At 40.9% G+C, this 22,500-nt stretch overlaps 1 protein-coding gene across 8 annotated transcripts in view; it reads right to left on the reverse strand.

The window, feature by feature from the left end:
* The window catches only part of LIN54 (lin-54 DREAM MuvB core complex component), a 100,040-nt gene that overhangs the window by 29,211 nt on the left and 48,329 nt on the right, over positions 1-22,500 (reverse strand). For all 8 annotated transcript variants that reach the window (XM_085882941.1, XM_085882938.1, XM_085882936.1 and 5 more), the window contains exons 5-12: positions 21,592-21,717; positions 21,346-21,405; positions 17,892-18,018; positions 8,537-8,598; positions 8,103-8,375; positions 7,893-7,972; positions 7,589-7,660; positions 7,104-7,206 (exon numbers count right to left, since the gene is read on the reverse strand). In XM_085882941.1, coding sequence (XP_085739067.1) covers positions 7,104-7,206; positions 7,589-7,660; positions 7,893-7,972; positions 8,103-8,375; positions 8,537-8,598; positions 17,892-18,018; positions 21,346-21,405; positions 21,592-21,717 — 903 coding nt within the window. The remainder of the gene's footprint in view (positions 1-7,103; positions 7,207-7,588; positions 7,661-7,892; positions 7,973-8,102; positions 8,376-8,536; positions 8,599-17,891; positions 18,019-21,345; positions 21,406-21,591; positions 21,718-22,500) is intronic.

Consider the following 22,500-nt stretch of genomic DNA (forward strand, 5'->3'; position numbering starts at 1 on the left):
ATTGTTGTGCTTCTTCTACTTTTACATTTGCTTTTGGTGTATAATTGTATATGTGTGCTTTCCGTTTGCCGCAGAATAAATGTGCTTTATGTTGAACTGTTTTTCCCGTTTCGCTTCGTCTTTTCTGTTATTGAATCTCCATCTTACTTCACGTAAAGGGTTGGTCGTGGGCTAAATGCGCCCAATAATTAATCGAACCGTCGAGGTTGACGATAACACCGCTCGGTTATCCCGATAGTACGGAACGGGCCGCTTAAAGTGGCCCGTGTCCGAAGTCGACCTGCGGCGAGGTGCGATCGCCCGGTCTACCCTCCGTGTGGGTACTTAGGGAGGTCGAATTTGGCGAGCAACCCTATCCCACGCGGGGGGCCGATTGGCACGATCGTGGTGAGGCCGAAAGGCCCACCCGTGACTAGTTCCCGGCATTAGTCCGAGAGGGTCACGACGGGATTGTCCGTCCGGTGGGCGACGTGCCGCGATTCGAGTTACGTGGCCGTCCGCACGCCGGCGGGCGCGAATCCGCAACAATATATATATATATGTATATGTACATGTACATATGTATATATATATATATATATATATATATATATATATATATGTATATGTATATATATATATATATATATATATATATATATGTATATGTATATATATATATATATATATATATATATATATATGTATATGTATATGTATATGTATATATATATATATATATATATATATATATATATATATATATATATATATATGTATATGTATATATATGTATATATATATATATATATATATATATATATATATATATATATATATATATATGTATGTATGTATGTATGTATGTATGTATGTATATATATATATATATATATATATGTATATATGTATATATGTATATATATATATATATGTATATATATATATATATATATATATATATATATATATATATATATTTATATGTATATATTTATATATTTGTATATATATATATATATATATATATATATGTATATGTATATATGTATATATGTATATATATATATATATATATATATATATATATATATATATATATATATATATATATATATATATATATATATATATATATATATATATATATATACATATATATACAGGGTGTCCCAAAAAAAAATGTACTCACTCTTTAAATGATAATAAATGCATTGTTTATTGACTTAGAAAGAAGATTAATGGATAAATGGATAAATGCATGTTGACAAATGTTCAAACTGACGACCATCATGTTCCAAACACAGCCGATAATCCGGACCAATGGATTCAACAGCATTACGAATCATTTCATTTGGAACTGCAAGACATTGTCTTTCAATTTCCTCTTTCAGCTCATCGACTGTTGCTGGTTTTGAGCCATAAACCTTATCTTTGAGATATCCCCATAAAAAGAAGTCCATTGGAGTGAGGTCTGGGGAACGCACAGGGAATTCAACACTACCTCTTCGCCCAATCCATCTGTTCGGAAAAGTTGCTTCGAGATAGGCCCTTACATCACGGTGGTAGTGGGGAGGTGCTCCATCTTGCTGAAAGTAAATCTCTTCGTCACCAAATATCTCTTCGACACGTGGACCGACGGATTCCTGCAGCAAGTTTAAGTAAACATCCCCAGTGACAGTTTGGTCAAAAATGAATGGCCCTAGGATGCCCAATGCTGATATCCCACACCACACAGCAGCCCCTGGTAAGTTTAAATGGTGTTCCAGAGTAACATGCGGATTTTCAGGAGCCCAGTACGTGCAATTGTGTCGGTTAATTGAGCCATTTAACTTGAAGCTGGCCTCATCGCTCCAAACAATTTTGGATGGAAATGCTGCATCTTCTTTGCATTTGCCCAGGTACCACTCACAAAATTCAGCTCTCCGGTTAGGATAGTCTTCATTTAGAGCGTGGATTAATTTTGGAATGTAACTTTTCCAATTATTTCGCTTCAAAATGCGATGGACGCTTGATTTTGGGATTCCTGTCTCACAAGCCATTTGTCGTACAGATTTCCGTGGGGATCGGTGGAGGGTTTCCAGCAATTGATTTTCCTTTGCGGGGGTGGTTGATGATGGTGGTCTTCCAAAACGCTCCTTTTGGACGTCATGCACAGTTCCATCTGTTTCAAACTTATCTCGGATGCGAGCAATGGTGTGTCGCGTTGGTGGATCTTTGTGAAAATGTCTTCTAAATTGTCTTTGCACTTCCATGATGTTTTCGTGCTTCCAGTAGCACTTTATGATAAATTTTCTTTCTTCAAAACCTAGTCGTACTTCTGCCATTATTATGGTCAATTTGATCTGAAAATTAATGAAAATTCAATGACTTATGAGGAGCCAAAATGTGAGTACATTTTTTGGGACAGCACGTACATATATATATATATATATATATATATATATATATATATATATATATATATATATATATATATATATATATATATATATATTGTTGTGGTTGAGGAAATTCGCAAACCACCATTCAGGTCTCGTAGGTGAGATATCTCTGTAAGTACATGTGTAGTTAGCCCCAAACCCGTTGTTTCGAGGGAATAAATGTGATTCATTCGGGCTGCGACCCTTTAAGATAGCCGTTTTTCTGTTCTATCTTTATTTTGAACCAACCACGTCTCAACCTCCATCACAAAACAACCACCAACTGCAACGCCGCTTCACAACAACAACAACGCCAACAGCCACGACCTTTACCTTCACAACTCGCTCTCGCAAACATCGCATCACACCATTCCAAGCGTCACCGTGGCCAGGGACCCCACTTTAGACCCTCCACCACCTTCGCCTCTCCTTCTGCGGCCATTCCCGCACCGCTTGTGGGCACCGAGCGTCAGGCTGTCCTGGACTCGTATAGGGCGCGCGCCGAGCAGCGGGTGCAAAAAGTGGCCTTTCCGAGAAGTCGGATCAGGAATGATACACGCCCACTTCAGATCCGTCCTATCAGTAAGCGCGGGGCGATTTGGCCCCGCCTCCAGGCGCGTCGGAGTAGAATCGATATATGCAAATTCGAGGATCAGGGGAGGTTCACGCCCACTTTTCCTCCGTCCAATGGGCGAGCGTGGCTCCGCCCCCGAGCTCATCGTGATCCGGAAATTTGCATATGGGTTCTCCTGCCGTACTATAAAGCGCCGAGCGAGGGGCGAATTCAGTTTTGTTTTGGGTCAGAAGCAGTTCGAGGTGGTCACAGTTTTGGGCTCGGGCGAGTTGGAGAGGTGTGGCAGCGGCGGAGTGTGGCAGCAGCAGTCAAGACGGGTCTGGAGGAGAGTCGGAGTCTGTCGGGGTTCGGAGTCTGTCGGGGAGCTGCAGAGAGGGGAAGCCGGGAGCGCGGTCGAGGTCGCATTGGAGTCGCTCGTCGCGGGACCCAAGCAAGCCAGGTATCCTCTTTCCGCAGAGCATCAACAATTCCCCCCTTTCCCCCCCCCCCCCCCCGCGCTGAGATAGTGCGGAAAGGGGGCCCCGTTCCCACCCCATTCCAAGCAGTGCCAACAAAACCCGCGGAAAAGCGCGGAGTCAGGGCACCGCCGCGACATTTGCGGCTCATCACAAGACGGGTAGGCTCCGCCCGGTCTCGCGCCCACAGACCACGTCTGCCCCCTTGTCGTTGAGGGTGGCCCTTTTTCTTTTGCTTTTGAGTATATGTGTTGTCGGCGCCGTCTGTAAAGTAAAACTGTGTAAGTGTTGCCGTGTGCTCGCGTAGTCGGTAGTATCTGCAGGTTATTGCTGTGAATTTGGAAAGTTACTGAATTTGCACCAAATTGAACCATGAATTACCTTTCAATGAATCAACGCATTGCGGCCGTGAAACATTACTACAAATGTAATGAACAACCAACGATGGCGGCACGCGGTTTGGCACAGGAATTCGATATTAACCGACCTTAGGGAAGAAACATACGATTGATTGTCGAGAAATTTGAAGCAACAGGGTCGGTAGCCACTGCAAATAAGTCCGGTAATCCGAAAACGGCAACGAATATCGCTAAGGCTGAAGAAGCCATCAGAAGACTGGAACAAAGTCTGCAAAAGTCAACTCGCCGTTTATCTGCAGAGTTGGAAGTGAGCCAATCAAGTGTTATCTATATTCCTCACCAGAAAAAATGGAAACCTTACATTCCACGCTTACTGCATGCCCTTCATGATGGAGATGACGACCACCATCTTCAATCTTGTGAAGAGTTCTTAGCTAAACTTCACGAAGAAGACACAATGCTAGACAACATCTGGTGGTCAGAGGAGGCATGTTTTAAGCTTAATGGCACAATTAACAGACACAATTGTGTCCACTGGGCTGCGAATAACCCAAGAATGACAGTTAAGGAGGTAAATTTACCTGGAGTGACAGTTTGGATATCCATTAGGGATAATTGGATCCTTTTTCTTTGAGGGATCTGTCACTGCAGAAATTTACCTAGATATGCTGCAAACCTTCTTTTGTCCCAGGGTACAAGATCAGGACTGTTATTTCCAGCATGATGGAGCTCCACCTCATTATGGACGTTATGTTCGTCAGTGGCTTGATGAAAACATTCCCAGAAAGTGGATCGGCCGCCGCGGTCCGATCGAGTGGCCGGCACGCTCCCCAGACCTTACACCTCCAGATTTTTTCTTTGGGGGCTCATGAAAGACCTTGATTATCGTGAAAAGCCTCGTACCATTCAGGAATTGAAGGCTCAAATTAATGCAGTTTGAGGAAATTGATATCGAACTCTGCAGACGTGTGTGCCACTCTGTACCTGCTCGGCTGCAATTGTGCATCGATCACGAGGGAGGGCACTTTGAAAATTGCAGTAAAACAGCTTGGTACAGTTCCGTAATAATTTTTTCTTGAATAAATAGTTAGATAAACATGTCATTCATTTATTTCTACCTTCTTGTACACTGTAATACAAATGGCAAACAAACAATCAACTGACAGAAATCGGGCGCTACATCTGACTCACCCTGTGTGTATATATATATATATATATATATATATATATATATATATATATATATATATATATATATATATATATATATATATATATATATAAATATATATAAATATATATATATATATATATATATATATATATATATATATATATCTATATATATATATATATATATATATATATATATGTATATATAAATATATATATCTATAAATATCTATAAATATATATATATATATATATATAAATATATATATATATAAATATATATATATAGATATAAATAAATATATATATATATATATATATATATATATATATATATATATATATATATATATATATATATATATATATATATATATATATATATACTGTGCATTAGCAGATATACCCATCAAGGGGATGAAATGGCATTTGATAGGACGGGCGGACCATAGAACAACGATGCCGTGATGAATGGAATAAACGGAAACAACCACATCACGAGATGGTTGGGCTTGAACCTCTTCCCACTGGATTGTTGTCAAGTCATCCCGTGGGGAGAATGCTTTGAAATAAGTAGACATTTGAGTGGGCTGAATGGAATAAATGTCAGGGACATGAGTACATTTACGAGTGAAAGCTGTAAGTGCAATTTTAAGATTGAATTCGGCTTATAAAGTTTAGTAACGATGTGTGAAGTGGTGAGAAAGGACAAAGACAACCTGACAGATGACATGACGACAAAGGGTCAAACACAGTCGTATTATTTATATTGGTTGCAGAAATATTGAATTTGTGTTTAACCTTCACATTGAATAGATCTGGCCTCTGAGTGATGACACTGACATGAAAATACGTAGCTAAACCATCATTTTCATTGTGAAATAAACTTTTAAAAAGTGATGATCTGGTAAAGTGACCCCGTTTGAGCAAGTGCATCCCGAGGGCATGTCCCCCGGCAATTAGATCACGTGACCTTTCGGTAAACGGTATTCATTAGATGGAGGACTCTAAGTCACGTGGTCAAGTTATTGGCGTTCACGGTCGATTGGCGACCTGCAAAAAGTGAGGTGAAAAAGTGAAACTAATTCAATCTTATGTGTACCTCACATTCCAGTGTTTATCAAACATCACCAGTATTTTAAAATTGATTTTGCTTCTCACGATCAAAGCCATTTTATTTTAGTCACTTGTTGCTCAAAACTAAAATTCAATTGTTCTCTTATCTGCAACACATCAACTCCATAAAATCCAGCAATTTACCGGTAAGTTGAAAAAGCAACAACCACTTTAATCCAGCATAGCCCAGTTGATTGTTTTTTTGTTTTTTTTAATCTTCTTCTTTCGTATGCATCATCGGCTGAGGGCACAACTGTGTCGCTGATACAGTGCACTCTGTAGGTTAGAGCAGGAATTTGGAATTTGTTCATGGTGACAGGGATAACATGCCTACTCTTCATGAATGACACCGTAGTATCTTTCACATCCACCAACCCTAATGCTGGCAGATGGGACACCCATATAACATCCATCCGAAGGATGGCACACACATTGATGCCTCACCCTGCCTATGAAACACCGGGAAGACAGTTTATAGCTTGGTCGGGATTCAAACCCAGGGTAGACAGCTTAGAGGTGAATTTGCATACCTCCAGGCCATCCTGCCAGCTGTTTTTAAAATGCTCCCCCATAACCCTGTGAATGGGTTAAGCTGTTTGTAAGTGCGTGTGCTGCCACCTGGCGGTAGTTCTGGTCATATAAAGTTTCCTGTCAAGTAATAAATCGACCAAGGACAATAAAGGCCGAGGTGGTGGAAAAGTTTTTTTCTTTAACATCAATTATAAACAACCAAACAAATAAAATGCCCAGCAGGACTAAAATTAAGGCGAACAATGGGAAATCGAAACATTTTGGTTCAGTAATTAGGGCGAATGATAGAAAAAGTAAAACTAAACACAAAAAGTTTCTTTTTTACCATAGGCAAAAGCCACGAGTCTGGCAGGAGGATTTAAGCAGCTAAAATCCCCTAAAATGTAGGATTTAAGCACCTATATTCCCTAAAAACTTACAAGAAGTATACAGCGATCGGAACGGTGTGATAAGACTGTCGGTGCAAATGAACGAACTATCAAGAGCACGATACCTTGATGGCCCTTTGCCGCTCCACCTCATGGGCCAGGTTGTTAAAGCAATTGCGACAGTTACAGGTACTGCAAAATTCCCCATTGGAGAAACACTCGCAGTAGCTGTGAAAAATAGGGGGAAGACTGAGACGAGAAGCAACCACTATGGTACAGGTGTCCAATCATTTAAATCGGTAAATTAAAACTCGATTCACAATCATTGCACTCCACAAGTAGCCGGTCGGTGCAAAGCTGAGAGCAAAGATCACATGGTTTAAACCCCAAATATTCCATCAAGTTGCCCACAAAGTCCTAACATCCATAAACCATATGGAACTCCCGAAACGACAACTGAGCAACCATTGTCAGCTCCTCCATTCATGATACTTCATTACCAGCTTGATGTAGTGAAGTAAAGAGTGACCTTTGCTGACAGCCGGATAATTGTTGCAATTGTGCACGAATGTAACATCCATTTGAAATATGAGTGCGCTTTGCAACTTACAGCTTCAGGCATTGAGACTTCGTGCAGTTACAGGGCTTGCGTGTGCGAGACAGTGCTTCGGTAGCAGTAATACTGAAAGTTAAAAACAAGGTCATTATGGTCAAAGTTGAATGATAGTGTTATAATAGATGAAATTAAACCAAAAACTAACGTAGAAAATTTTTTTTATGAATAATAATAATAAAGCTTGATCAGTCGATAATGAAGAAGTTGAGAGGTTTTTTTTGAAGAGGGTGCATGTGGAGTGAGGAAGGTGTGAGAGGACAAAAGAGGAGACGTTGGAAAGGAATACTTTTAGACGCACCCATTGACCGGGATACGGTTTTGTGCAGGTATTACTGGCACAGGAACTTGGTGCTTTGCTGTAGTTGTGGACTGTTGGAGCTGAAGGAGTATGCAGGTAAAAGTTAGCAGTTTTAAATTAGTAGACATGATCTGCACAAAATTAACTTCAGCCAATTGACTATGATAAAATGAAGAGGATGTCCAACTACACTTTGACGTCTCCACTCACTTGAGGAAATAACTGGGTTGGAAGCATGGCATGAACCACCCTGCTGCTTCCCGGTGCAGTAGAAATGAGGGTGCCTGGCGGTAAGCGAGCAAGGGTAGGACGAACAGATGGGACAGAAGACGCTGGCATTATAAGGCGTTGGGGAGCCGACTGGCCGGAGGTGAAAGCCATGGCAATTGAAGTGGGCTGGGAAGGTGCCTGCTGCTGTTGAGTGGTGGATACTCCCTGGGAAGGCAAGATCTGAGAGCTGAGCACAGCTGAGCCAGGTGTTACCTGGGAGATGGGAGGCAAGGAACAAAGATGCTCAAGAACAGAGAACCTTCCCTAACATTTCGTTATGAATTTAAATGTAGCAAGAGGAGAGGTGGAGAGAAGGCTGGGGTGAAGATGGTTATGTTAAAAAGTTAGCCTGAACCTGCAGGTTTGTAACTCACCTGCCGACTGGCAGGAGCGATGGGCACAGTGGGTCTAACAATTTGGCCACCGACCACTTTCCCTGGAGGGGGGAAGGAGGAGAAATAGAGGTCACGTGGACAATACATATTTGTTTGTTCAGCTAAGGTGGAACACAGTAGCAATTAAGCACCAAACACACGGAACACCAAAATGAGTTGAGCTCCACGAAGCTGAAAGTCAAATCGAGGCAGTGCCAAAACAGTGGTGTGCGGGTGGTGAGCATCCAAAAATACTAATTTCCTGGGGAAACCCTTGACATCATGTGACAAATCCACTCTGGAAATTCATTACCTCTGCGATCGAAGGTGGATGGACGTTATGTTTTCACCCCTGTCTGTTTGTGAGCAGGCGAACTCAAAAAGTTAGACGGATTCTGACGAAAATTTGTGGACAGGTTGGTTGTGTGATAAGGATGAATTGATTTGATTTTGGTGACGATCCAGATCCAGATCCAGATGTGAGAATTTTCCAAGTGATTTTTCACGATTGAGAGATGAGGCCAAAAACGATATATAGCATGATATTTCAAAAAGTTACAAACTGACTATGACAAAACTTGGTGGATGAGCTGGGTAGGTGGCAAGAATGAGCCAATTGAATTTTCTTTAAGGTCCCGATGCAGATCTGGCCTATTTGTGGGACATGAAAGGTAAGCTGCTCAGGCCTGGCAGAGGTATGCGCTCAACGAGTGCTGTTCTAATTTACTTCGTTAACCCGCCCCAGCCTCACAAGGTGGCACATCATCAGGTATCCCATTCCTTTTTTCACATTCCCAAACCTAGTCTCAAAATTCAGCTTCATCACTTTGTTCCACTTTTCTCCCGAATATAAAATATGTCCCTTAGCCCATCCAATGTCTCTTCTCTCCAGTTATTTAAAGTCGTTACCTCCTGCCATCTCATGTTATATCTCATGCTAAACCACAATCTCTCCTCTCCTTGCTGATTTTACTACTCTGTCCACTTGCAACCTCCCCTGTCTGCAATCACAATCCCACCTGTCATTGAGGTCAGAGAGCCTGTGTTCAGACTTGTTATGCTGAATGTCTGTCTGTGTTCTTTATGATTAGAGCACATGTCAAACCAAAATGAATTTTATAAAATAATTCCTTGAAAAATAGGGGCAATACACCTGGGCACTCACTTGGTAGCGACTGTATAAGAAAACCAGAGAACCAATGGTAGGCATGGATAACCCACAAAATATGTAACGGAGAAGAAAGTAAATACATTTGGATTTTTTTTTTGAATGCTGTGAACAAACTTTGGTACATTTCAGAGAAAAAGTTGCAAGTGTTTATGGTCAGACTACATTCCAGAAGGGGATTGGGACCGTACTCTGTGCAGAGCGTTGGTGCGGTCAAAGAATACGGTCAAATAGGACGATCGGCAAAATCCTCAGAGAAATTGTGAAAAAAAGTTCTCAACTTGAACTAAAATAGACTCAAGAGAGGTTTTTGACAACAAATGACTTAGGGTTTCCTGGGTTAATTGTACAACCGAGTCAGAGAGATTTACCCCCCATTAGCTCAGGAAAAATATTTTTCAGAAATTTAGCAGTAAGGACCAAATAGACCAATATGTCTACTCGAGTCCTACTCGAGGACTCTCCATTGAATGGAGTGGCCAGGTGGAAAAGACTAATGCTGGAAGGACTCCCATCTGAGCCTATATGGAACTCATTCTATAGTAAGCTGGTTGCTAAAAGGACTGGAGATTTACAGTGGAGACGAGCACATTGGGTCATTCCTTCGAATAAGTTGTTGTCATTTTTCTACCATATCTGGGTGCTGCCCTTTCTGCATTTGTACAAAGGATTTGTTTCATGCATATGTTGACTGTACAAGGCTTGTGCCATTATTTCAATGGCTGAACCACATGGCAAAAAAGATGCAAATTACCTTCTCACTAAGATCGTTTATATTCGGGTGGAAATAACAAGTAAACTCATTATTTTTGTTCTTAGTAGCCACAGCAAAAGTGGCGATTTATTTATCGAGGAAGGAGAAATTGAAAGGAAAGCCAATTGGGATGTGCAATGTTATGGTTTTTTTCAATGCCTTAATAACAGCAAGACTGAAACTTGAATTTTGTTTTTTGAAAATGGAAAAGAGTGTTGATGACTTTAAGAAGTCTTGGTGTCATGAGGGGATTTGCAAAGTTCATGAGAACAATTTATTGATATCCCTGTAGTTTTTTTATTGATTTGGAATGTATTATTGAGTTTTGAGTATTTATTGTTTTGATTGTATTGTTGTAAGTATTAATGTACTGCTACTAAATAGTATCTTTTCACCGACTGGCGCACATATATATGTATATATTTTTATATTGTTTTGTAATAAAAAGATTCAAAAGTCAAAAGTCAAAATGTCTCTCTGTCTCTCTCTCTGTCTCTCTCTCTGTCTCTCTCTCTGTGTCTCTCTCTGTGTCTCTCTCTGTGTCTCTCTCTCTGTCTCTCTCTCTGTCTCTGTGTCTCTCTCTGTCTCTCTCTCTCTGTCTCTCTCTCTGTCTCTCTCTCTCTGTCTCTCTCTCTCTGTCTCTCTCTCTCTCTGTCTCTCTCTCTCTCTGTCTCTCTCTCTCTGTCTCTCTCTCTCTGTCTGTCTCTCTCTGTCTGTCTCTCTCTGTCTGTCTCTCTCTGTCTGTCTCTCTCTGTCTGTCTCTCTGTCTCTCTCTCTGTCTCTCTCTGTCTCTCTCTTGTTTATTCATTCACTTGAGTGCATCCAACTGTTGCCTCACTGACCCATTGTCAGGTCACACCCTCGGTCCATCACTTCACTCTTCCAAAGAAAAAGGAAAAATAGTTAAAGTTTAATTAAGAACACCAAAGTTTGTACTACATAAGTCAATTTGGAATAATCATCACGGGTCATTCCATGCCAACTCACTTAAGGGTCCCCAGGTCACCTTCTCAGATTTTGCTGGAAAAATTCTTAAATGGAGATCTATATGGCTCTACCCACCATGCAAAAGACTAGCTTTCAATTCCTCATAGTTTAAAAAATATCTATCTCTAGAGACCTTTGAAATTTGGCCCTAAAAATGCCAAATGTGAAAACGCATTTTTTTCCAACTTCAATGGCTTATAATTTTATAATGGACTCCTCTAGAAAGCTAATATTGCAAATATTTACTAATTGGCATCCAAATTTTTAAATTATGGCATCAGATAGCTTCTGGGATGCATATTTCTCACTCTATAGGAAGCTAAAAATGGCTTTTTGGCCAAAACGAGCTAAAATAAGGTGAAACTATAGGAGCCCTCCTGAAAATATGGAACAACTTAGAATTTTTTCCTCATAACACAGTGATTATAGGGTCATTATCTATCCATAGATACATTTTTGCTGGGATAATACAGTTAGGTGATGAATTATAAAAGTTTTAACATAAGCCCTTGCCTCCAAGGGCTCTAAAATGGACCAATTTTGTCCCCTGGTTTGACCATGTGGCTTGGGGTTGAGGGTCTTCATTTTTTTCTAAAGATTGTCTCATATAAGATATGTCTACTGACCGAATAATTTTATCTAACGCCCATGGCTTCATAGTAAAATAAATTTTTATTTACATGCACGTTTTTTTTATAATTATTCACTTTTTTCATATTCTTCTTCTCTTCTTCTTCCTCTTTCGGCTTGCTCCCGTTAGGGGTCGCCACAGCGGACCAACCATCTCCATTTCGCTCTATCCTCCACATCTTCCATTGACACTCCAACCACCCGCATGTCCGCCCTCACCGCATCCATGAACCTCTTCTTTGGCCTTCCTCTTCTCCTCCTGCCTGGCGGCTCCATCTTCAACATCCTTCTCCCGATATACTCCGTTTCCCTCCTGTGCACATGTCCAAACCATCTCAATCTCGCCTCTCTCACTTTGTCTCCAAACCGTCCTACCTGCACTGTCCCTCTAATATACTCATTTCTTATCCTATCCATCCTCGTCACTCCCAACGAGAATCGCAGCATCTTTAACTCTGCCACCTCCAGCTCTGCTTCCTGTCTTTTTGTTAGCGCCACCACCTCCAAACCATACAACATTGCTGGTCTCACTACCGTCTTGTATACTTTCCCCTTCACTCTTGCAGCTACCCTTCTGTCACAAATCACTCCTACAACTCTTCTCCACCCACTCCATCCTGCCTGCACTCTCTTTTTCACTTCTCTCCCACACTCTCCGTTACTTTGGACAGTTGATCCCAAGTATTTAAACCAATCCACCTTCCCCACCTCAACTCCTTGCAACTGCACCATACCACCACCCTCCCTCTCATTTACGCACATGTACTCCATCTTACTCCTACTGACTAACATTCCCCTTCTCTCCAGTGCGTACCTCCACCTCTCAAGGCTCGATTCAGCCTGCTCCCTACTCTCCCTACAGATCATGATGTCATCCGCGAACATCATAGTCCATGGAGACTCCAGTCTGATCTCGTCCGTCAACCTGTCCATCACCATTGCAAACAGGAAAGGGCTCAGAGTCGATCCTTGGTGCAATCCCATTTTAACCTTAAACCGGTCCGTCATTCCTACCGCACACCTCACTGCTGTCACACTGTCCTCGTACATATCCTGCACGATACTCACATACTTCTCCACCACTCCCGACTTCCTCATACAATACCACAACTCCTCTCTTGGCACCCTATCATAAGCTTTCTCTAAATCCACAAACACACAATGTAGCTCTTTCTGGCCTTCCCTATACTTCTCCATCAACATTCTCAAAGCAAACATCGCATCAGTGGTGCTCTTTCCTGGCATAAACCCATATTGCTGCTCACAGATCGTCACCTCTCCTCTCAACCGAGCTTCCACTACTCTTTCCCACAACTTCATGGTGTGGCTTAACAACTTTATCCCTCTGTAATTTCCACAGCTCTGCACATCACCCTTATTCTTGAAAATCGGAACCAGTACACTTAATCTCCACTCCTCCGGCATCCTCTCACTTTCCAAGACTTTATTAAACAATCTGGTTAACAACCCCACTGCCATCTCTCCTAAGCACTTCCATGCCTCCACTGGTATACCATCTGGGCCAACCGCCTTTCCACTTTTCATCTTCTTCATAGCAGTCCTCACTTCATCCTTACTGATCCACCCCACTTCCAGATTCACTATCTCCACCTCTTCCAACCTTCTCTCTCTCTCATTTTCTTCATTCATCAGCTCCTCAAAGTACTCCATCCACCTTCTCAACACACTCTCCTCGCTCGTCAGCACATTCCCATTTGCGTCCTTTATCACCCTAACCTGCAGCACATCCTTCCCAGCTCGGTCCCTCTGTCTTGCCAATTGGTATAAATCCTTTTCCCCTTCTTTTGTATCCAACTTCTCATACAGCTCGTCATATGCCTTTTCCTTGGCCTTTGCCACCTCTCTTTTTGCTTTTCGACGCCATTCCTTGTACTCCTGCCGACTTTCTTCATCTCTCTGACTATCCCACTTCTTTTTCGCCAACCCCTTCTTCCTTATACTTTCCTGTACTTCCTCGTTCCACCACCAAGTCTCCTTATCTTCCTTCCTCTGTCCAGATGTCACACCAAGTACCTTCCTAGCTATCTCCCTCACAACTTCTGCTGTCGTTGCCCAATCATCCCACCCATCTTTACCACCATCCAACGCCTGTCTCACCTCCTCCCTAAATTTCACGCAACAGTCTTCCTCCTTCAGCTTCCACCATCTGGTCGTTGGTTCAGCCCTCACTCTCTTCCTCAACCTCACCTCTAAAGTCATCCTACAGACCACCAATCGATGCTGTCGAGCTACACTCTCCCCTGCCACAACCTTACAGTCACTAATCTCTTTCAGGTTGCATCTCCTACTTAAGATGTAATCCACCTGTGTGCACTTTCCTCCACTCTTGTATGTCACCCTGTGTTCCTCCTTCTTGAAATACGTGTTTACCACTGCCATTACCATTCTTTTTGCAAACTCTACCACCATTTGCCCTTCCACATTTCTCTTGTTGAGACCATACCTCCCCATCACCTCCTCATCCTCTTTATTCCCTTCCCCAACATGTCCATTGAAATCTGCTCCAATCACCACTCTTTCATCCTGGGATACACTCTCCACCACTTCATCTAACTCACTCCAGAAATCTTCTTTATATTCCATCTCACACCCCATATGTGGGGCATATGCACTGATGACATTCATCATCACTCCTTTAATTTCCAACTTCACACTCATCACTCGGTCAGACACCCTCCTCACCTCCAATACCCTCTGACATGATCTTCCTTCAGGATTATCCCGACACCATTTCTCCTCCCATCCACACCATGGTAGAACAGTTTGAAACCACCTCCAATGCTCCTCGCCTTACTCCCCATCCACTTGGTCTCTTGTACACACAGTATGTCCACCTTTCTTCTCTCCATCATATCAGCCAACTCTCGCCCTTTGCCAGTCATCGTCCCAACATTCAGAGTTCCAACTCTCACCTCCACACTTCTACCCTTCCCCCTCTCCCACTGCCTCCGGACTCGCCTTCCCCGTCTCCTTCTCCTCCTTCGCCCAGCAGTAGCACAATTTCCACTGGTACCCTGCTGACCACCGGTACCGGTGGCGGTCGTTGGTAACCCGGGCCTCGACCGATCCTGTATGGAAATTCGTTTTGTTGTCCGCATAATGATTTGGCATAGGTTTTTACGCCGGATGCCCTTCCTGACGCAACCCTGGTCGCCTCTTACGACACACAGGAATATGGTACACCTATTCTAACCGGGGCATACACCGGGCCCAGTACAACTGGTGCTCATTTCGCCGACCTCGGAAGGATGGCAGGCTGAGTCAACCCCCTGGTGTTTTCGACTTGGTTATATATATATATATATATATATATATATATATATATATATATATATATATATATATATATATATTTATATATATATATTTATATATATATATATATATATATACATATATATATATATATACATATATATACATATATACATACATATACATACATATATTAATTCAGTGTCCCAACGGGGCTTGAACTCAGGACCTCTTGGGTCCCAAGCCACTGCCCTTACCACTGCGCCAACACCAGGCATCACTTTTTTCATATTCAGAAGTTTATAAATCTTAAATGGAACTATCCAGGAAAGAGTTACTGCAGAATGTTATAAACTGGTATACAAAATTTCAGATTGTGGCATCAGAATGTCTCTAGAAGCACATACTCCTAGTTTTAGGAAGCCAAATATGGCAATTTGGCCCACTTGGTACAAAACAAGGTGAACTTGCAGGGGTGCGCATGAGGCTGAATTATGCTTCTTATTAGACATTAGTGATAAGGATGTTATTTATTCATAAATACATGCTAATGATTACTTTCATAAGTGATTGCAAATTATAAATTAGAACAAATTTGATAAGTTGAGTAGCAGCTTTTTTATTTACAGATATACAGAGACAATGAATAGTCGTAATTTTCATACCTTAGAAAACTCTTTAATGACCTTTCATCTTTTATGACATTCATTATCATGATTATCTAGCACTCAGAGGCACAGAATTTTACATCTTAGAAAACAGGTCTAATTAAAATAACAGGTCTAAAAAATAACTAAAACAGGACATGTTTTTAAAATTAAAACCCAAGCATATGTTTGGATTATCATTACAAGAATTTATTTTTGAATAAAAAATGTAATTATAATTATTAATTTATGAGAAGAATAATTATCTAAGTTGTTACATAACCTCAGTTAATGCCCCTTGCATATTCACCAATTTTGGTCAAAGTGACATTTTCAACTTCCTACAGATAGAAACATATGCATTTATCAGGCATTCTGATAACAGATCCTTAAATTTAATGTGCCAGTTTATAAATATCTGCAGTATCACTTTGCTAGAGTGTTCAGTTTCAGATTTATAAGCTCATGAATATGAAAAAAGTAAATAATTATAAAAAACGTGCATGTAAATAAAAATTTATTTTAATATGAAGCCATGGGCGTTAGATAAAATTATTCAGTCAGTAGACACATCTTATGTGAGGCAATCTTTAGAAAAAAAAAATTAAGATCCTAAACCCCTAGCCACATGGTCAAACCAGGGGACAAAATTGGTCCATTTTAGAGCCCTCGGAGGCAAGGGCTTATGGTAAAACTTTTATAATTCATCACCTAACTGTATTATCGCAACAAAATGTATCTATGGATAGATAATGACCCTATAATCACTGTGTTATGAGGAAAAAATTCTAAGTTCCATATTTTCAGGAAGGCTACTATAGTTTCACCTTATTTTAGCTCGTTTTGGCTAAAAAGCCATTTTTAGCTTCCTATAGAGTGAGAAATATGCATCCCAGAGGCTATCTGATGCCATAATTGAAAAATTTGGATGCCAATTAGTAAATATTTGCAATATTAACTTTCTAGAAGAGTCCATTATAAAATTATAAGCCCCTGAAGTTGAAAAAAAATGCGTTTTTCACATTTGGCATTTTTAGGGCCAAATTTCAAAGGTCTCTAGAGATAGATATTTTTTAAACTATAAGGAATTGAAAGCTAATCTTTTGCATGGTAGGTAGAGCCATATAGATCTACATTTAATAATTTTTCCAGCAAAATCTGAGGAGGTGACCTGGGGAGGTTTTTGAAATTTAGGTGAGTTTGCACGGAATGACCCTCACTGAAGATTCAAATTGCATGCCTTCCCTATCTCATGGCTTCACATGGCCATGATGTTGAAGTTTGCAGACAGCCACAGCAACAACCACCACTTCAGATTTCCTAAAAATCTCACTGCTCCAACCACAAACTGTGAGGACAAGCCAATTTGTGATATTGCCAGTAATACTGACTTGCTCTTCCAGCCTTCAAAGAAATATTTTCCATGGCTTGTCTTCAAACCGTTTGCATGGTCATGATGGTGAAGTTTATGTTAGTCTTCAGCATAAAACTCAATTTCATATCAGGTGTGACTTTTACATACAACCTGTACAGAAATCTTGTCGAGAACAAACAAATTGGTTTTTTATATAAACTATAGTGATCTAGAAAAAGCATAACATGGATGCCAGTGCAAAGATATCCACTGACTTGTAATGGTGGGTCTGCATCACGTTTTTACCTTGACTCAAGAAACATGAAGCTAGGTACCACCTCAGCTTCTTCCACACAGTATAGGGAAGAAATAGCCTTTACAAATCTGCATTAAGCTTGGAGCCTGATATGACTTTAGGATAAATTGCCGAATCAAACCTAATCACAATTAAAAACTCTGACCAAGAAAAAAACCTTTTTCCCCCCATGTGAAGTTCCTGGAATACAGTACACACATTTAATTGTTGCCACTGAAATTACCAGCCAGGGATGGTTGCACCAAACGTATGTACTGGAACTTGCTTCCAGGAACAGTTATCTGATGTAAGGGAGGTGCTCCTGACACTGGCACCGAGAGTGTCTTTAGGCCACCTGGCACTGGGCATACCTGTTCAGTCAGGCAAAGACAAACACAAACACCAACAGCAACAACAACAAAAAAAAATGAATGAATGGATAAAACTTTTTTTAAGCAAATTAAAAACAAATAAATAAACGAACAAACAAAGGAATCAATCAATGAAAAATACTCTCGATTATCTATGTGAAGTTTATTTAATTATCTGCAACTGCAGAAGCAGCTTAATCAATAAAATTTTAGGAATTACTTCTATAAGGCCTCTGATAATTTTGCCTCCATCGAATAACTTCTATAAGGCCTCCAGTGGCCTCCGTCTGGCCATCCCCGAGGCAGATGCCTGGCCCATCCCAATCTCCTTGATATGCCGATCAACCTGCTGCAACCACGAGGCACGTCGTCGGCCCATTGGCCTCCTCCACTCACGAGACTCCCTTGCTGAGAGAATCTGGTGAGCAGGATCAGCGTCAGGAAAACAAGCCACATGTCCATACAGCTGCAACTGACGCTCACGGACTATGCGGGAAACAAATATAATTTGAGTCTCTCTCAGCAACCGCTCGTTGGACACAAAGTCCGACCAGCGATAGCCAAGGATTCTCCGAAGAGACCTGGTACCAAAGGAATTAAGTCTCTGTCTCAGATCCTTGGTCTGATGGTGAAGTTTATGTTAGTCTTGTGACTAAGGGCTAATGCTGCACCAATCTAAGTGAAATTTTTAGATTATGAACATCTTAAACAAATGTCACAGATTTGAGGGAACCAATTTTGGGAATAGGCAATCATGGAAGCGCAGGGGGTAAATGGAGAGAATAGGGGGTGGGGTGCTTCAATAATTCTGCCTCGACATTTTAGTGAGGAATTTTCCCTCCCCACAAATGCATGCTGCCAACATGGCTGTGGCAGTGCCAGGGAGTATGATCACCTGTTTAATTAATTTTTTTAAATTTCAGATGTTTATCAGAACAAGTGTTGCAAGGACAACATTGAATATTAATGGGTCACAATATTATATGGTGACAATACCACTGGAAATGAAATACAGGACAAACTAGAATGGCACACGGTAGAGCGCATACCTCCGCCGCGCAATGCCTGATCCAGAACATATCGGGCCCAATAAATTTTTGAAATATCGTGCTATATATCGTTTTTAGCCCCATCTCTCAATGGTGAAGAATCACTTAGACAATTAAAGAAAATCTCGTATCCAGACCTGGATTCGGATCTTCACCAAAATCTAATCAGTTCGTCCTTGGCACACACCCAACCTGCTCACAAATTTCATCCGAATAATCCACAACTTTTTGAGATATCCTGCACACAAATAAACAGACAAACAAACAGACAGACAGACACGGGTTAAAACATAACCTCCTTCCACCTCCGGTGGCGGAGGTAACAAGAAAGAGCAATCAGAGATTGCAGACCCTCGCCAGGACTTGTTTTGTGTGGTTATTTTGTGTAGCAAATAAATGGAAGGATGTACCAAATGAAAGGTCGTTGATCGCAAAAGAAAGGTCTAAATGGTCCAGTTATAAACGTGCAAAGGTAAATGGTCTGGAAAGTTGTAAAGGTCAAATGGTCTGAAGGTCGAAAGGTCTAAATGGATCGAAAAAGGTCTAAATGGATCTGAAAAGGTTGAAGGGTTTTAAAGGATCTTGAAGTCTCCAAAAAGGGTCTAAAGGTCAAAGGGGTCAACAGGGTATTAAAGGCCTGAAAAGTGTGAAGATCAAAAGCATAGAAAGGAGTCCAAGGGTCTTCAGCTTCTCTCGGGTAAGATTCTTAAGGTTCTAAGGGGTCTAAGGGGTCTATAGTATCTACAGGTTCTTAATTGTCTCAGGGGTCTTAAAATGTGTAAGGGTTCTAAAATGTCTTAAAGGGTCTTATGGTGCTGAAGGGTCTTAAAGGGTCTTTGGGGTCTTAAGGGTCTTTGGGGTCTAAAGTGTATTCGGGTTATAAAGAGTCCAAAGGGTCTTAAGGTTTTAAAAGGTCAATGGTTATAAAGGGTCTTAATGGGTCTTAGGGTTGTGTATGGTCTTTGTGTATTCAACTATGTTAGAACCCCCTCACATTGTGTGGACATACATAGAAGGAAACAAATGGACCAAAATGCAATACCCTCCCCTCTGGCAAGGGTAACGAGAATGGCACTCAATAAAGCGCACACCTCCGGCCAGGCTGAACAGTTTATGTTTTGTATCCCACTGATAGGCCGGATCTGGATCTCAACCTGAACTAAAATCGAATTGTCTGGTTCTTGTCACCTACCCAACTCATCCACCAAGTTTTGTCAAAACTCGTCCACAACCTTTTGAAATATCTTGATATACAGTATATCATTTTTAACCCAATCTCTCAATGGTGAATAAAATCATTAAAATATATATATTTTTTAATTCTCATATCTGGATCAAGATCTTCCTAAAATCCAATCAATTCATCATCGTCACACACCCAACCTGTCCACCACGTTTCGTCTGAATCCATCCAAAACTTTTTGAAATATCCTGCTCATGGCCAAACAGACAGAAAGGAGTGAAAACATAACCTCCGTCCACTTTCGGTGGCGGACGTAACTAATTGTTTGTTATCCGAGTTTGTATATGACTGCGTAATGTTTGTTGAGATCAGATATTTACTCTAAAAGTTAAGTCGTGTAAAAAGGTGCAAGGTTAAAATGTTGTACTGTACTTCAACATTTACGTGTGTCGGACAGATCACCACGGTTCGAGGATGTGTCTGTCTGTCTGTCTGTCTGTCTGTCTCTGGTTATATATTTGGGAAGCAGAATGTAAGCCAAAGAGATGAAGCCCATCAAAGCCTGTGTTATTTTTTTACCAACCTATAGTTGTTTGCCTGTCCTCATTTTTAATTGCTGTGTTTTAAGCAAGGAAGCAGCGTGTACCATTTTTAAAGTCTTAGGTATAACTAGGCCGACGTTCAAACCATGGATCTCCCAGACTCAGAGTGGATGCTTTAACCATTATGCCACCAAGTCTGATTACAAGTATGCTTCACATGAATAATGGAACACCTTCACACGTTAGTGAATTTCATTAGAGTTGGTACATAAAGATATGATACATCAATGCTCAATTTCAGTAAGATCCATAATTGTACAATGTCACCAACTTTGGGATTAGGAGAGGGTGGGGAGAGGGGGGTTGCTCTTCCGTGCCAATGGCTACCCAGTTCTGGGAATTTTTTTTGAGCATCCCTCATCAAGACAAAAATACAGGGGTTTGTTTCAATACCTGACACAACCAAAGTAGACACTTTAGCATATCCTGTTTCTCAAAACAAATTATTACAAAAGACTGATCTTATATTCCTCCACTAGTACGAGTTCCATACCTGAGCCAAGGTTTGAACAGAGGAACTGGTGGCAGAAACAGAGGAGGCAAGACTCAAAGCCTATGGAAGGAAAGATAAGCACGTAAGAAACTCAGCCGTGGAGAAAGGCAACACAAGGTAGAAAAAAAGCTCGACAATAGAAAAAGAAAAACCTCAAATAAACAACAAGAACAGCAAAATGCATGAATGGCACTTGCAGCACTGACAGATGCGGGAGGGAACCGACAGAGAACTTGCATTGGGTACCTCAGAAACAGTGGATGTGGGTGGCTGCGCTGAAAGAAGAGTAGATGGTACCAAAGGCTGGGGTAGTGCAGTTAACAGCCGTTTCTGAGGGCTACTGCCTGCTGTTGCTATTGGTACCACAGTTACCTGAAAAAAGTACAACAAACAATCATAGAAAATACAATGAGTGCATGAAACTGGCAAAGGGCTGTGTGTCTCCATTGCTCCAAAATAGGCTCATGCTTTACAACCATGTGATTACTCGTAAAATATACCGATCTTGTTCTAACTAGAAAAGCTCCAGTTTCAGGGGGAGATGCCAGAGAGGAAATTCACTACTATCCATCCATTTACTTCAAGTCCAGTAAGCAATGAAATGCCACACAACATATGCAAAAATAAAAGCTGGTAAAAGTGTTGGGCACTCCTGACAAAAATAAAGCTAACAAGGCAGATAATTTAATAATTGAGTGATATATATATATATATATATATATATATATATATATATATATATATATATATATATATATATATATATACATAGAATACAATTCACGGACCAGTGTTTCTGTGCGTGTTTGTTGCGCCACTCCTCCTACAGTTCTGGGCCAATTACATGCAGACTTGCTACACAAGATCAGCATGATCCTAATATATAACTTGTTTCTATCTTTTCTGGTGGTCTTGAAGGTGGGGCGGGGGGGGGGGAGGGGGGACACAAATTCTCCAGGTAAAGGTGTATTGTGTAGTGCCACCTCCAGGTGGGAGGAGGGTATTACAAGGTTTCACCATTTTATAACAGTGTTCCTGTCCCCACGTGTTCCTGCACAGTGAGGCGTTTTGAATTCTAAGCAATAGGTATGTTTTTTCTTCATGCACGTAACCCAGGTTATTTTAAAAAAATTGCCGATACAGAGCTGTCAGTTG

Source organism: Eptatretus burgeri, chromosome 5 (assembly GCF_056783735.1).
Source record: "Eptatretus burgeri isolate ZD-2024b chromosome 5, Ebu_testis_v1, whole genome shotgun sequence".
Classification (NCBI taxonomy): Eukaryota; Metazoa; Chordata; class Myxini; order Myxiniformes; family Myxinidae; genus Eptatretus; species Eptatretus burgeri.